Genomic DNA, 13052 nt, shown 5'->3' with positions numbered 1-13052 from the left:
CGATGCTCGAGCCCGTGCACCGAATGGATCCCCATATCCTACTTAGTTTGGTATTGCAGAAATCACAACGTGCAGCATCAAGCAATCTGCGAAGCGTGTTCGGAGACTGACTATACAACTCATCACGGCGCTAGTAATTGCGGTATGCTTTCCATGGCTCCTCCAGCATTCCGAGTCCGCCGCCGGCGCACCTCTCCTTCCTTCTCGGAATCTCTAGAAAGCTGGATTGGCGTTGGTGAGCAGCTGCACGAAGTAGGCCTACGAGCACAATCACGTCAGTCCCATCATCCAATTCATTCTTAGCCAACGAGCTTGATCGGTAAACATACCTGGAACCAAGTTCCCGCCTCAGGCGCCGGCTGCAAGGCATCGCTATACCCACAGTGGGCATCGTATCGAGTGGCCGAGCTATCGGAGGTGCCATCGCTCTCGCCCCCCGGCTTCACCCAGACGAAGGCGTCGACGAGCGCATCGCCGGTGTCGGTGGTCGGGCGCTCGCCAAAGCCTGTGTTAATGACATTGCACCAGTCACCCCAGGCCTGTTGGCCCGTGGGCTGTTTGCCGTTGCGGCCTGGAATTTAGTGATACATGTTAGCCAGGGGCAGGGCGAAGGGTTACTGGGGGTTGCGGAATTGCGCATACCGGTATCGACGATGAAGTGGGCGTCGAAGCCCTGTGCCTGTAGCAGCGGGGCAATGGCATTGATGTACTGTTGCTCGTCGCAGACGCTGTTTCCCTGGGTGTAGGAGGGACAGGAAGAAATGGTCCAGGCGTTGTAGTTAGCAACGTTGGTGGCCAGGCCGCGCACCGCAGCGGGGGAACTGGCATTTTTGTAGACGCTCGCAAACAGGTCGGCGGCGGGTTGCTGATTTGCGGGCCAGCCAAGCCAGCCGGCGTGTCCTAAAGTTCTTTGGTCAGATTCTGTCAAGAGGGTTTAATCGGAGGGGGGAGGGATCTTCGACTGGGCTGGGTATGTAAAGGGGAAATTTGCCAGGGAAGCTGAATGCAAAGGGTGTCTCGGCGGTCCCTCCCCGTGGATACTTGAAGAGTAAGTAGATATGATGGATAGGCAGCTTACCGGCGTCAAGATACATGGCCACGTTGGGAAGATTGAGCTGAGTCAACGCATAATTCGTACATTCAAGGTATGCACTTTCAGCATTGGCACATTTGGCCACATTGAGGTTTGTCACCAGGTTGGCGAGACTGTCAGGCTCTGTTGGGGGAGGTGACATTTAGCGTTCAGATACAGTAGGCCATGTCCGAACCCAGTGGGAAGACACTCACCAATCACCAGGAGGGTATGAACATCTGAATACTGCACAAGAATCTCGCGGATGGAATCAATGTAGGACTTGTAGTGTTCAACCCCATTGTCCGCGATCGAATACTCGCCGTTGCTGGCGAGCGCGGCGCAGTCGCGGTCGGGGAGGTCGTATACCACAAATTGACCGGCGATTGGGGGGTTCGCTCCAGCAGCATTCTGGGATTGGATGTCGGCCAGATAGTCGCCCATGGTAGGAACTTTAGCGGCAGTATCCCTGGCAAATGTCAACAAGAGGCTATTATAGATTACATTGTAGAATGAGGGAGCATACAGCCACACAAAAGAAGGCACCTTGGCTGCGGCGGTTGCCGCCGCCTGGAGCGAGGAGAGAGAACCAGTGAGAGATGGAATGGCCAGAGACGCGACTTCCGATGAGTAGTATGGGTTCACGTAGAGCTGGTACCCACTGAACGGGTTGCCGCTAGCGCTGGCAGTGGTAGTCGGCGAAGCAGAGCCGGTAGGGCTTTGAGTAGTGGTAGTCGTCGTCACTGCAGCGGTGGTACTACTCGTAGTTGTCTTCAAGGTAGTGGCTGAGCTCGTGCCTGCCGCTGGCGTACACTGAGCATAGTCTAATGGCCATGGTCACTCAGCTATCGATCAGCAAAATCCCCAGAAGGAACCCTTACATTCATTCACAGTTGCGCATGTTGCGCCAGCCACACAACTGGTGGCTCCTGAATATCCCTGACCACCACATTGTCCCCAAAGGGTTTGCTGAGCCTGGATTCCGAATGGCAGAAATGCCAATGCGAGAGACAATGGATAGTGCATCCTGACACTAAAATACTCAACGGCGATAAAAAAGACCTCGAATTCTTTTGGACTGCTCTAACCATTCTCCTAGTTCTTGGAAGGACGAGCAGACTTTATATTGTCAGTCCCTCTGGTTCACGGATGTAATCCCGCGTTGGCCTCGGACGCAGCGCCGTCTTTCCCATGTTGACTCCGATTCTTGGTTCCTGAACATAGATAGATCTGGCCTCAGTGATAAAGGAAGCTTACCAGATGAAGCATTACTCCGTTCTGGATTGGGACAGGGGCTCCGTCAGCATTATATCATCTGTCACCGTCACTCCAATGTTGCAAGTATAAGCGGATGCCGAGAGCACTAAACAAGCCATTGGTCGGTGGCGCTGAGACATCTCCCTAAATCGATGCGGAGAGCACACTGAATAATCACGGATACCTGAAGAAGGCTGCGTGCAACCATATATTTCGGCAGATGAATCTGATGGAATCCGAAGGGTCTGTCGGGATTGGCCTAGTGACGGCCGGACGGCCCGCTCAACCTGCATTGGCGCTATCTTGGTAATCTGCCAAGTCAATGCAGGGACTTGCGTAAATTCGATTTAGCCAAAATTGCCCGGTTGTACAGTCCGGGTGAATTATCCAAGAAGAAACCATAGCCCTATGTGACCCCCGAATCCAGATCCTTGCTGATCTCATGATGCCGCTGCCATGCAGAAGGCTGCGCGAATGGTTCTATTGGCTATTGAGCGGAGATTGGCTTTTCGATTTGGGGCGGTATACTGCTCGTGCAAGAGAACGAAAATGACTCTATGGTAGCCTATTTCATAATGGAAATCGGGGAATCAAAGCGGCGGGGAAATTGAGTCTGCACGCTTGAAGGAGATGTAGCGCGCGTCGGAGAAAGCCAACCGAAGACTCTCGAACCATGAGCTCTGGACCTGACGGTGAGCGAAGAAAGGGGCTTCGGCCCAGAAGCCGGAGTGGCTGAGCGAGGGCTTGCCTGCGATATAGTTCTCGGCAATTAACACGTCAGCATTGACGCGGTATTTGTGCTGGGTGAGTGTTAGCGTGGCGTTGATACTGCTGTGGAGAAAGACCCAGTGCCCTGCTAGAAAGATTGACGCTTTCTGCACGCCGAAGTTGTTGTTCAATTGTCTTCATATACAAGTTTGTTAGATGGAGATTGATGATATTCAGAGCTAGATATTCTCTGCCCGTTGTGTTTGGTAAAATAAGGAGCACCCAAATAAGAGCGTAGATTAGCCAACAAGGATCGATAAGCTGACAGTGCTTTTGAGTCGGACACTATCTACATCGCCAACAGGAATGTCGCAATGCATCTCGCTGATATTGCAGTCAAAAGAGTGAATCATGCAATCAGTTACAAACTTCATCAGTCCATAACGAAAAGCTTTCAAGCTCCGAGTGACAGCCGGCAGAGAGTAGCTAAATTGAATATTGTCATTCTTATCCATCTACTGGATTGGGATATGGACACAAAATGGACATATACGAAGACAATTCACAGGTTTTGTAGCATGGACCATATGTAGTAGACCATGAGCAACAGGGCTAGAAAGCCATTCTTATTTTAAGCTTGTCTATCTCCATCTTGTCTTTTTATTCCTGAGCTTCTCTATATTCTATAGACAGCTGATTTACCTCTCCCCTAGCTACTTCGTATACTCAGCAGCTAACTAAATAATGATATTACCAACTATATCTGGACAGTCAGGGGATGTATCTTCTATTATTCCGGGTAGGATCCCCTTACTAATCTTTATTTTAGTCGTGCCCGGATTTATATATAATATTGAAAGACTTTTATAATATAAGGATTCGGTTCATCTTAATATTAAGAGATTTAGACTCTGGTAGCTTCTGCTCCGGGACTGAGCACTTGGTATGTTTAAAAATAAAATATTAACTATATATATAAATTATCGGTGCTAGCATAAATAGAGAGAAGTGTGAATAGAAATGCAAATATCATATTAAATAGTCCGTGAAGATTAGCTTACTATATTTACCAGAAGATATCCGGATCTGACTTAAGAAATGGCTTGACTGGTACTATGTAGACTATTTACTTTTAAATATGGATCTCCGCCAAAGCTTTCAGATACTGTGTAATACATTACTCGAATAATTCCAAGACTTACAATACTTTGGAGTTATGCTGGGCTTGCTGACCTCCCGGCGTGTGGCTTGAACGCGGCCAGAAGGCGGGTGGGAGCTGTGCGGGTGAGGCCGCTTTATGGTCGCACGACCGGGGGTGAGTTGGGGTGATTGTGCTTTAGGGGAGCTCAGCTGCTAATCAATATAATGACTAGATTAGTGCATTCATTACTGACGCCAGTGCAAAGGGTCAAGGATTGACATCTGAATTTGTTTGTCATAGCAAACAAGATAGCAAGCTTGCAGCATTCAAAGCCGTAAAGCTAGATTATTATCACTTATCAAAACCAGCGGGGAGAACAACGGACGAGTGAGGAACCAGGATGCCCGACGGTTTTTCACCAGCTTCAACGAAACAATTAAACACCAGACAGAAATCATCAATGCAGCTAGAGCGGAAGTTGGGGAAACAAAAGCCAAACAGCAGCTTTTAATTGTCTCTCCAGACGTAAATTTTACCGCTGTTGAGAGTGGAGTGTTAGCTGACTTTGCGCGTTCACTTTGTTCTATGACCGTTATCTCGGGTCGCTCTAGGCACGGTTCCAATGCTGGTTGACAGCGTTGATGAATGATAGTCCGGCGAAACTGGCGCCGACCACAATGATGCGCTTGCCGGCGAGGAAGTGATTTGCATTTCACATTTTTAAAATGGATTTAATGTGTTAATTGACTTACAGCGGCATGCAGACCAATATAAATAAAAGAAAACAGGCCTAGATCTCTCTTTTGTCCGTCATGCAGGGGCAAGTTTTCCTGTTCCTTTCTATTCGGAACATTAATTAGAGCCTCGGAATATCTAATTAAGCGTCTTGTTCTGAATGGCACTGCTTTAAAGGTGTCTAACTAGATATGGTTGCGTTGCAGCTACTCGTCAGCACTAGCTAGGCGCTAGTCTATGTGACAGTGCTTAGACAAGCTGACGACCGAAGTATCCTCCCTGCCTTGTCCTCTGCCCATACAAGGATAATTTAAAAATCCGCACATATCCGGAATACAGTTTTGAAAGCTAACATCGACGCGGAGATGAGCCAACCTTCAGCTGCGACTCGCCGCCATCGTAGGGGTATCGCCTGTGACGAGTGCCGACGCCGGAAACTGCGCTGCGACGGACAGAAACCTCAATGTGGACGCTGTCTGGATACGGGAGTCGCTTGTGAGTTGACCCAGCGCAGTGCGCGAGGACCTAAAAAAGGTCACTTGCGCGATCTGAAGAACCGACTCGTGTATCTGGAGGCCTTGCTGGAGAACAGCGTGCCGGCAGAGGATACGCAACAGGATCTCCACGCCATTATCGAGTATACTGGTGATCCGTCGCTACTACCCTTGGTGAGGGCGGGCCATGCGGCTGAAGTTGGCACATCTGAGCCCTGGATTTCCGCGGGTACGGTGACCTCCAATTCAGAGCACGAGGGGCTTCTACAACACGACTTGACACCCGGTGTACCTTCTTTCTCTCAACGGTCCTCCGTTGGCCCAATTATATCCGGCCATAGCACGCCGATACAGAGTATAACCGGTCTTATGCAGGACGAATTGTAAGCACCTCAATCAGGAATCAAAACACAATGCTAATTATGACTAGAGACCAGCTTTACCTAGACCGTGTCCATAATTCTATCCCAATCCTCCATCAGCGACGGTACATGTCCTGGTCCAAATCTAGTACCAAAACGGAACCCCGTAGATGCTTACAGTATGCAATGTGGACACTAGCCGCATTGCTCTCCACCCAGTTCCGAGACATGATAGAACCGCTGTATCAGGAGACAAAGCGCATGCTCGACCAACTCACTGTTGCGGCAAATGAGGACAGTAATATTGACACCGAAATCGGCCAAGCCTGGGTTCTTCTCGTGACCTTTGAGTCAATGCGCACATATCATCGACAGGCATGGATGAGCGCCGGGAGTGCGTTTCGCTTCGTGCAAGCCATGCACTATCATGAGCTCGACAGCCTAGATGGCAAAAGAGGCTCGGCTTATGCTCAGCGTGATGACTTTATTGAGGTCGAGGAGAGACGTCGAGTGTTCTGGATGGCGTACTTTTTGGACCATATCATCAGTATGCGCGGCGACTGGCCAATCACTCTGAATGAGCATGTGGTAAGAATGATCCCAGCCCATTACTATATCCAGTTTTTGTATTCAATTTTGTAGATCTGCACCCGTCTTCCAGCGTCGGATTCCAAATTCCAGAACGGATATCGGGAACTAGGACCGTTCCTATCCGAAGCTATGACGGACTCAACCCTCCAAGTCCGATCGTCGTTCACCGAGTGCCTCATCCTCGTTACCATATGCGGTCGCAGTCTCTTCCAAAGACAACAGTGTCAAATATCCAAGGCATACGGGGATATGACACTCGACTGGACGGAACAGCGGCAATGGCTGGACAGACTCCTCTTGAGCCGATTTCAGGTGCTTTCGCAGTGTTACCCGGACCCGACAGAATCCAATGACCACTTACTACTATTTACGCACATCTTAGCTCAGGCTACTGTTATATACTACTGCAAAACTATGATCCAGTCGGACGCGCCAAGCAACTTCACGCAGAACAGCGAATTCAGGTATGAGCATAGAGCCTTAGAAGCGTCTAAGAATATCATCCGTCTGGCAACGACACTGCCCGAGCTGCCGTTTTCTAAGGTAAGATCTTTTTCTTCAAAAAGCCCGGCTTTTAACAATTCCTTTGTAGGTCCACCCTTTGATGCCCATGCCATTGTTCATTTGCGCCGAGTTTCTCTACAGCAACATACACAATGGCATATCCGTCCAATCGCCCATCCAGGACTTGTTTCATATTTTCCGTGAGCTCAAGAATGTTAATAATCACGAGCAAAGCTACCTGGATCTACTACCGCGATCATGTATTTCAAAAACAGCGGTGATGGTAGGGCTTGGTGATGAGGGGGGTGCGAGTAGTTAGATCACTTGTGATAGCGTCGGTAATTCGTGATATCTTGCCCCAAATATCACTTCTTGACACGCTACAGTATAACAATTTTCTCTTGGGTGTCAGAAAGCCTCGGGCGATGAGCATTTCGTTCAGCGTAGGGGCCAAAAAAAATGAAACTCCGTAACAACCAATAATGTTGAATTTGTACCTACATATCATCCTCTTAGGCTACCGCTAGACGACTATAAATTCCACGAGGCCGTGGCTATACTCGGCGCTAATATGCATCGGGATTAATCTCGGCGAAACAGTCGGGTAAACTGTGCCTGTACATGGACGTTAAACTTTGAGACCCAACTAATGTCATACTGAGTTATTTCTCCGAACAATTACCTGTTGGATATACGATGTGCAGGAAAAACCTATTTCCACGGTCTAAACAATGTAATACAATGTAAGCTTTGTCTCCTGAGACTTTGCTTGTTGATAGAATGCTTTAAAAGAGACTTACTCTCTCCCCCAAACTCTATCACCAGCAATCTATCCGTTCTCTTTTCCTCACTGTGAAAGTTTCGAATCCACAATGAGTCTCTTCATGCGAGCAAACGATGCTCTCAACGTCAACCCGATTGCCGGCGTTGATGAAGCCCTATCTGTGCATGGATCCGACTGGCTTTGGGCTATCACAGCCATCTATATTGTATCATTCGTGAGTCATTTTCCCTCTGTACTCTAGTTTTGATTTCACCTATTAACATTAAACATAGCTTGGCCTCCTGACAATGTCCTTCTCCGGAAAAGAAAGTGAACGAGTATTCCACTACCTCTTCACCTTTCTCCTACTAGTCGGCGCAATAACCTACTACGCCCAAGCCTCTGATCTCGGCTGGAGCGCTGTGGAACAAGTCAACAATCTCGACAACGGAGCAATACGCCAGATGTTCTGGGCGAAATACATCAACTGGGTTGTTGCATTCCCTTCGCTCGCTCTCGCACTCGGCCTCGTCTCAGGGGTTTCATGGACGACCATGATCTGCAATATCGCACTTGCCTGCTATTGGGTCACCAGCTACCTCGTGTCCGCATACACGCCCTCAACCTACAAATGGGGGTTTTTCGCTTTTGGAACCCTATCCTGGGTGATTCTCGCCATGAGCACTATAAACGAGAGTCGGGAAGCCGCGCAACGGCTTGGGGTGGATCGTGATTACATTATTCTCTCTGGGTGGTGCAACCTGCTTTGGTTGTTGTACCCTGTGGCCTGGGGTTTGAGTGATGGGGGGAATGTTATTGGGATCACAGAAGCCACTATTTTCTTTGGGATTCTTGATATCCTCATGGTGCCGCTTTTGACATTTATGTTTCTTTTCTTTGCACGGAATTGGGATTATCAGAAGTTGAGTATTGCCTTCAGTGATGCGAGGCCGAGCCGGGAGGCACAGAGTTCTAAGCAGCAGCAGGTGGCAGAGAGTAGTCCTTCTGCTTAGTTAAGTTAAGTTTGCCTTGGTGCTTGACTTTCAATTCCCCGAGGGTGCCTTGCTTGACTGGTTGCTCAAGAATATGCCGGATGTTAGTGAGAAGCCAGATTCTATAGACTATTTTGTGATTGATTGAATATTATGGATGTCCGAAACAAATAACATGAAATGTTATACTCCTCAGTTTAGAACAGCGAAATACCACGTGTGTCCGCTTTCACCGAGAAGTTCTATGAAAGATGGTTATAAGAGGGCGACCTAATCTTCTGGTGCTTCCCCAAGTCTGTTTAGCTTTCTAAAATTATAGTAGTATTCCGGTCGTTCTCATCTGCGTAAATTGTCGCCATTTATCCATCTAATCGTCTATATCGAAATGTGTTGCTCCCAGCTCACGTATTGCTCTTACCAGCCGTGATCATAGTCACCTGCACGGCAGCGAACCTAGTCCCGTTAGTGCAAAGCAAATCAAGCGCCATATTTCACGAGGAAACGGAGGCAAAGGAGAGAGAGGACAGAATCTGAATCTGAGGGTAACCTACGCTGTGGCGGCAGCAAAGATCTCCACGCGTCTCGCCTTAACCATCAACCCCATTACCAGAACAAACACCATATCATACACGCAGATAGTGATTAATATTGCCGCCGGATCTTTCAGGAAATACAACACAATCATCGAGGTTGCAGGAAGCAACCCTGAGATAATCAAACTGAGTATATACGTCCAAGATTTGATTGTACGGTCATTATAGTACCAGACGCCAGATTCGATATCTTTTCGTTTCTGGTGTAGAATGTGTGCGTTAGTGACAAGGTTAGTTACTATCAGGGCAGAGCTCAATGACACGGTACGAAAAGCATAACGTACGGTATCCTTGACCCCCACCATCCGATGGAACCACGAAAGGACTCGTGTATAGACAAAACGGGTGAAACGATCCGTCTCCTCATGTCGACTGTTCAATGCTACCAAGTCGCTCTCGTTCTCTCCGCGCCATTGGTCTGGGGGCGAAAACCACATATTTCTGCTTTCTTCTTCTTTCAGCCACGCTTGGAACACCTCTAGGTCGGCTTTCTCGGGCGCGTTGAGTCGGAGGAGTTGAGCTTGTTGGAGTAGGGCTGTGTCTACAATTTAATCCTGTTAGTGAAATGTTTGCAGTAGGATAAATTGAAAGTTATTATTTGTATATATGATTATTAGCAACCACGGTGCTTCCGTGGTGGCCGACCAAGCTTTTGCGAAAGTTCTGAAGGGGGAGGACTGGATGTAGGAGACTAAACATTGACGAGAAAGTATACAACATGGCTTTCAAGATAGAAAAAAGAAAGGAAGATTGGGGACGTACTATACTCTTTCAATAACTTGCGTGCTTCGAGGACCTTCTCCCATTGAACCGGATCCTCTGAATTCTTCATGTCCCAGACTGAGAACGGGAATGAGACTTTATCCTCGGATTGACCGTCCTCTTCGATGATATCTTGGAGGTCAATTTGAATGTAGGCAATCTCTGCCTGAAGATAGAGCAGGTTCTTTGCATTAAGCTTGGAAAAACTTCGATAGATGGAGGACCCGGGGTCGCGGGCCATTAGAGCGGCCAGTCTATCGTAGCCTTTGGATATGGGAGTCGACATTGTCGGCGTTGAGTATGTAAAGCTACTAGGAGGCGTGCCAAGGGCTTTTGGGTACAGGAAGAGAAGGAAAGGGAAGAGACAGAACGAGAGGAGTGGTCTGATAGCAGAAGCGACATCGACTGTTCGATGGCGAAAGTAGAAAGTCGCTAGGGCATTTACTTATTTTGATGCTGTGGAGGCTATGTGTCCTCCTGATCTTGTAGGGATGCCTCGCCAATTATATATCTGAACGGTCAATGGAAAATGGTCGCCTGCATGGTGTCTCGAGATCAATCCAAAGCCTCATGATTTTGGACACCAATAAGGGCTTCAGCCTTACATATAGGGTAGTGTGGCATACAGTGGGTCTCTACGATTCTACTCAACCAAAATAGGAAGAGTAACATTACGCCAATATCGAACCGGCATTTGCCCTGGATTCCGAACATGCCTGACATTCAGAGCCCGGCTATCTGTAAGGCACAATTGCACTCAGGCTACCAATAGAACATTTGTGGGGACTCCTTCCGACGTATAGAAAGGCAAGCTGGATTGACGTGTGGGCCAGAAGATGTCCAGACAAGCTCTAAGTCCCGCCGCCCATCCTCCACTAAGTAGTTGAGCCTACTGACGTCGATACGAATCACGAAGCCTTTCCGCAATAGCGGGATCCACTCTATACAGCTCGTGCTGCCGCATCGAAGGTCTTCCGATGAGAAGGTCGTACTCAACTTCTTCTACAACGTAGAACGTTGTCCGGTAAGGCTTGCTGCGCCCACAAAAAGACCACTGCACTTCTGCAGTTCCAACTGGCTTGCGATCTTGAAGTCCCAAAACTGGGATAGGAGCCCCTAAATAAGGCTCGATGCTCGTCCCGAGTCTCAAATATGCCTCTTTCGATATAATGTTAGTATCTGCGTGGAAGCTGAGCATCATACATCGACGCAGCTGATTCTTTCCAGGTGGACCGGCCATGACATCATAGACAAAGTCGCACTGATCCAACTCCTTCAATAGCTGCGAATCGTGTGATAAGGCAGAGTTCAGCGACTCTGTTAGTTCTTCGCGTCCCTTAGAGAGCTCATCGTTCTGAACTAATACGTAGTCATTTTTATCAGTAATGCACTGCTCCACTATTTGTTCATCATGTTGCAGTTGCGATGGCTCGTCCCGCTGCTGCTCCTAGTAATGTTTCAGTACTTCATTTCTGATGCGAAGATAACAAGTAGTAGGTATTGCAAATCTCACCGATTTCCTCCCAAAAAAGCTGAAAGATGGCAGAACTGCAGATGCAGTGCTATGAAGTATTCGGCCACAGGAATATATAGCCAGGAGTATTTTGTTGGACTCATTATAATACGAAGATGATGAATTTCCCATTGACCGGCACTGTGCCTTTTAAAGGTTAGATTTGGTTGCCAAGCCATCTAACAGAGTTAACTGTGGGGCTCTGATTACGTTTTCCTGGTTGTATGATTGGCTGTGCGTTGGCTTTTCGTCCTCAGTCTGGTCCTGCGTTTGCCAGGGTGCTAGCGCAAAAGAATCCTAATCAGCATTGTTTGGATGGAATTAAGTAGGGGAGGATGGGTCCATAGATTACTTACCAAAGGTGATCCAGGACATTATAGTGGGGTCTGAGGGCAAAATAAATAGTGGGACATATCCTCAGAAACATTGTCACATGGAAAAGCCCGGGCGTGAAGGTGCCTTATAGCAAGCACTTGATCATCATGTACCATTTGAGCCTCAAAAAAACAACCCCTTGTTAGGTTTACGATACGAATATCTCCTGACAACGTACTGAATGCAGTCGTGGCAAGTTTCGTAAAGCTAAGGACGTCAGCCTTGCTGGCGCGGTAGGCGCTAAATTATCATTGGTAGCTAGGCTCGCCCTCCTCAGCCTCGTCTTCGTCATTCGAACGCGCATAACAAGGCTTAGAGGGAGCTAACACACCAACCACAGCCTAACACGTGGCGGTCACTGCTGCTGGTCATATTGAGCAGCTGTTCTAAGGGACAGGCCACACTGAACCGGACATCACCGAAGCTCTGACTTCGTAGCCTACGCCATCACATCTGCTACCGGACCCTAAAATGAACGCGGTTTATAGGGTGTAAGAAAATACCGAGGGATAGACGAGTGGCTAAGAAAAGGCTGGCATGTTAACTAATGTCTTTCGTCCTAAGCCGCCGCAATATGATAGAAACCCAATAGAATGCATCATCAAGGTACACATGTAATCTCAGCCTTGCCGGTATCACCGCCGAGCTCCTGGATCTTGGCTTCCCCTGCTCTCCCTCGCAGGCTGACGTAGCGCAGACGCAATTTCACGTCTCCTGTTCTCCGCCTCTAAAGCCTTTGACCCGCCCTCTGCGTGCCTTTTATCTTCCTTTTCCTTATCCACTAATGAAGATTTTAGCTTCTTGCGTCATTCTCATTTGATGCTTTCATTATCGTACCCTTAGTTTTCAGTGACCCAAAAATAGGGGACAGCGATGGATGCTTATCAGGATTCATCTCCGCATTAATGGAGCTACTCCGCCTTAAGATGGCGTGCGCACCAGTTGGGATCCCAGCGTCCAGATCTTCCAGAAGATAGAAGTCTTCCTCTTCGCTTATTTTCGAGCTCCGAAGCCAAATACGCAATGTTATGCATTGGCGAACTGTTGTAACTTTTCCCTTCATAATTTGGATTTCCTTCTCAGAGCCCTCGCGAGCCGGGGGCATCCCGAGGCGTTGACGGCCCAAAGGAGTGAGGATGTTGACGCTTAGGTCATCCGCAAAGAACGCCCGTAGAGTCCACTCATATTCA

General features: G+C 48.3%; 7 protein-coding genes across 7 annotated transcripts; 2 read left to right on the top strand and 5 right to left on the bottom strand.

Moving 5' to 3' along the window:
- Positions 1-213: 213 nt before the first annotated feature.
- An12g02220 (uncharacterized protein) lies at positions 214-2098 on the bottom strand (the record flags this gene model as incomplete). The annotated part of the gene is made up of 7 exons (XM_001395271.3): positions 214-258; positions 330-571; positions 643-900; positions 1079-1216; positions 1288-1541; positions 1599-1896; positions 1954-2098. 7 exons carry the CDS (start codon positions 2096-2098, stop codon positions 214-216), a joined length of 1380 nt encoding a protein of 459 aa, XP_001395308.1.
- A 3180-nt stretch (positions 2099-5278) lies between these two features.
- An12g02210 (uncharacterized protein) lies at positions 5279-7183 on the top strand (the record flags this gene model as incomplete). The annotated part of the gene is made up of 4 exons (XM_059750735.1): positions 5279-5790; positions 5838-6357; positions 6412-6903; positions 6953-7183. The coding sequence occupies 4 exons, from the start codon at positions 5279-5281 to the stop codon at positions 7181-7183; spliced, it is 1755 nt and encodes a 584-aa protein (XP_059601801.1).
- A 553-nt stretch (positions 7184-7736) lies between these two features.
- An12g02200 (uncharacterized protein) lies at positions 7737-8640 on the top strand (the record flags this gene model as incomplete). Its single annotated transcript, XM_001395269.1, has 2 exons — positions 7737-7862; positions 7921-8640. 2 exons carry the CDS (start codon positions 7737-7739, stop codon positions 8638-8640), a joined length of 846 nt encoding a protein of 281 aa, XP_001395306.1.
- Positions 8641-9020: 380 nt separating this feature from the next.
- On the bottom strand, positions 9021-10260 carry An12g02190 (uncharacterized protein; the record flags this gene model as incomplete). Its single annotated transcript, XM_059750734.1, has 3 exons — positions 9021-9072; positions 9171-9753; positions 9975-10260. 3 exons carry the CDS (start codon positions 10258-10260, stop codon positions 9021-9023), a joined length of 921 nt encoding a protein of 306 aa, XP_059601800.1.
- A 603-nt stretch (positions 10261-10863) lies between these two features.
- On the bottom strand, positions 10864-11214 carry An12g02180 (uncharacterized protein; the record flags this gene model as incomplete). The annotated part of the gene is made up of 1 exon (XM_059750733.1): positions 10864-11214. One exon carries the CDS (start codon positions 11212-11214, stop codon positions 10864-10866), a length of 351 nt encoding a protein of 116 aa, XP_059601799.1.
- A 207-nt stretch (positions 11215-11421) lies between these two features.
- An12g02175 (hypothetical protein) lies at positions 11422-11914 on the bottom strand (the record flags this gene model as incomplete). The annotated part of the gene is made up of 3 exons (XM_059750732.1): positions 11422-11634; positions 11698-11784; positions 11861-11914. The coding sequence occupies 3 exons, from the start codon at positions 11912-11914 to the stop codon at positions 11422-11424; spliced, it is 354 nt and encodes a 117-aa protein (XP_059601798.1).
- A 583-nt stretch (positions 11915-12497) lies between these two features.
- Positions 12498-13051, bottom strand: An12g02170 (hypothetical protein [truncated ORF]; the record flags this gene model as incomplete). The annotated part of the gene is made up of 2 exons (XM_059750731.1): positions 12498-12643; positions 12700-13051. Coding segments are annotated over 2 exons (498 nt in total), but the record flags the coding sequence as incomplete, so codon positions are not given.
- Between the last annotated feature and the right edge of the window lies 1 nt (position 13052).

The sequence above is a fragment of the Aspergillus niger genome, assembly GCF_000002855.4.
Source record: "Aspergillus niger supercontig An12".
NCBI lineage: Eukaryota > Fungi > Ascomycota > Eurotiomycetes > Eurotiales > Aspergillaceae > Aspergillus > Aspergillus niger.
The sequence above is the reverse complement of the archived record's forward strand: the minus strand, read 5'-3'. Positions and strand labels throughout refer to the sequence as shown.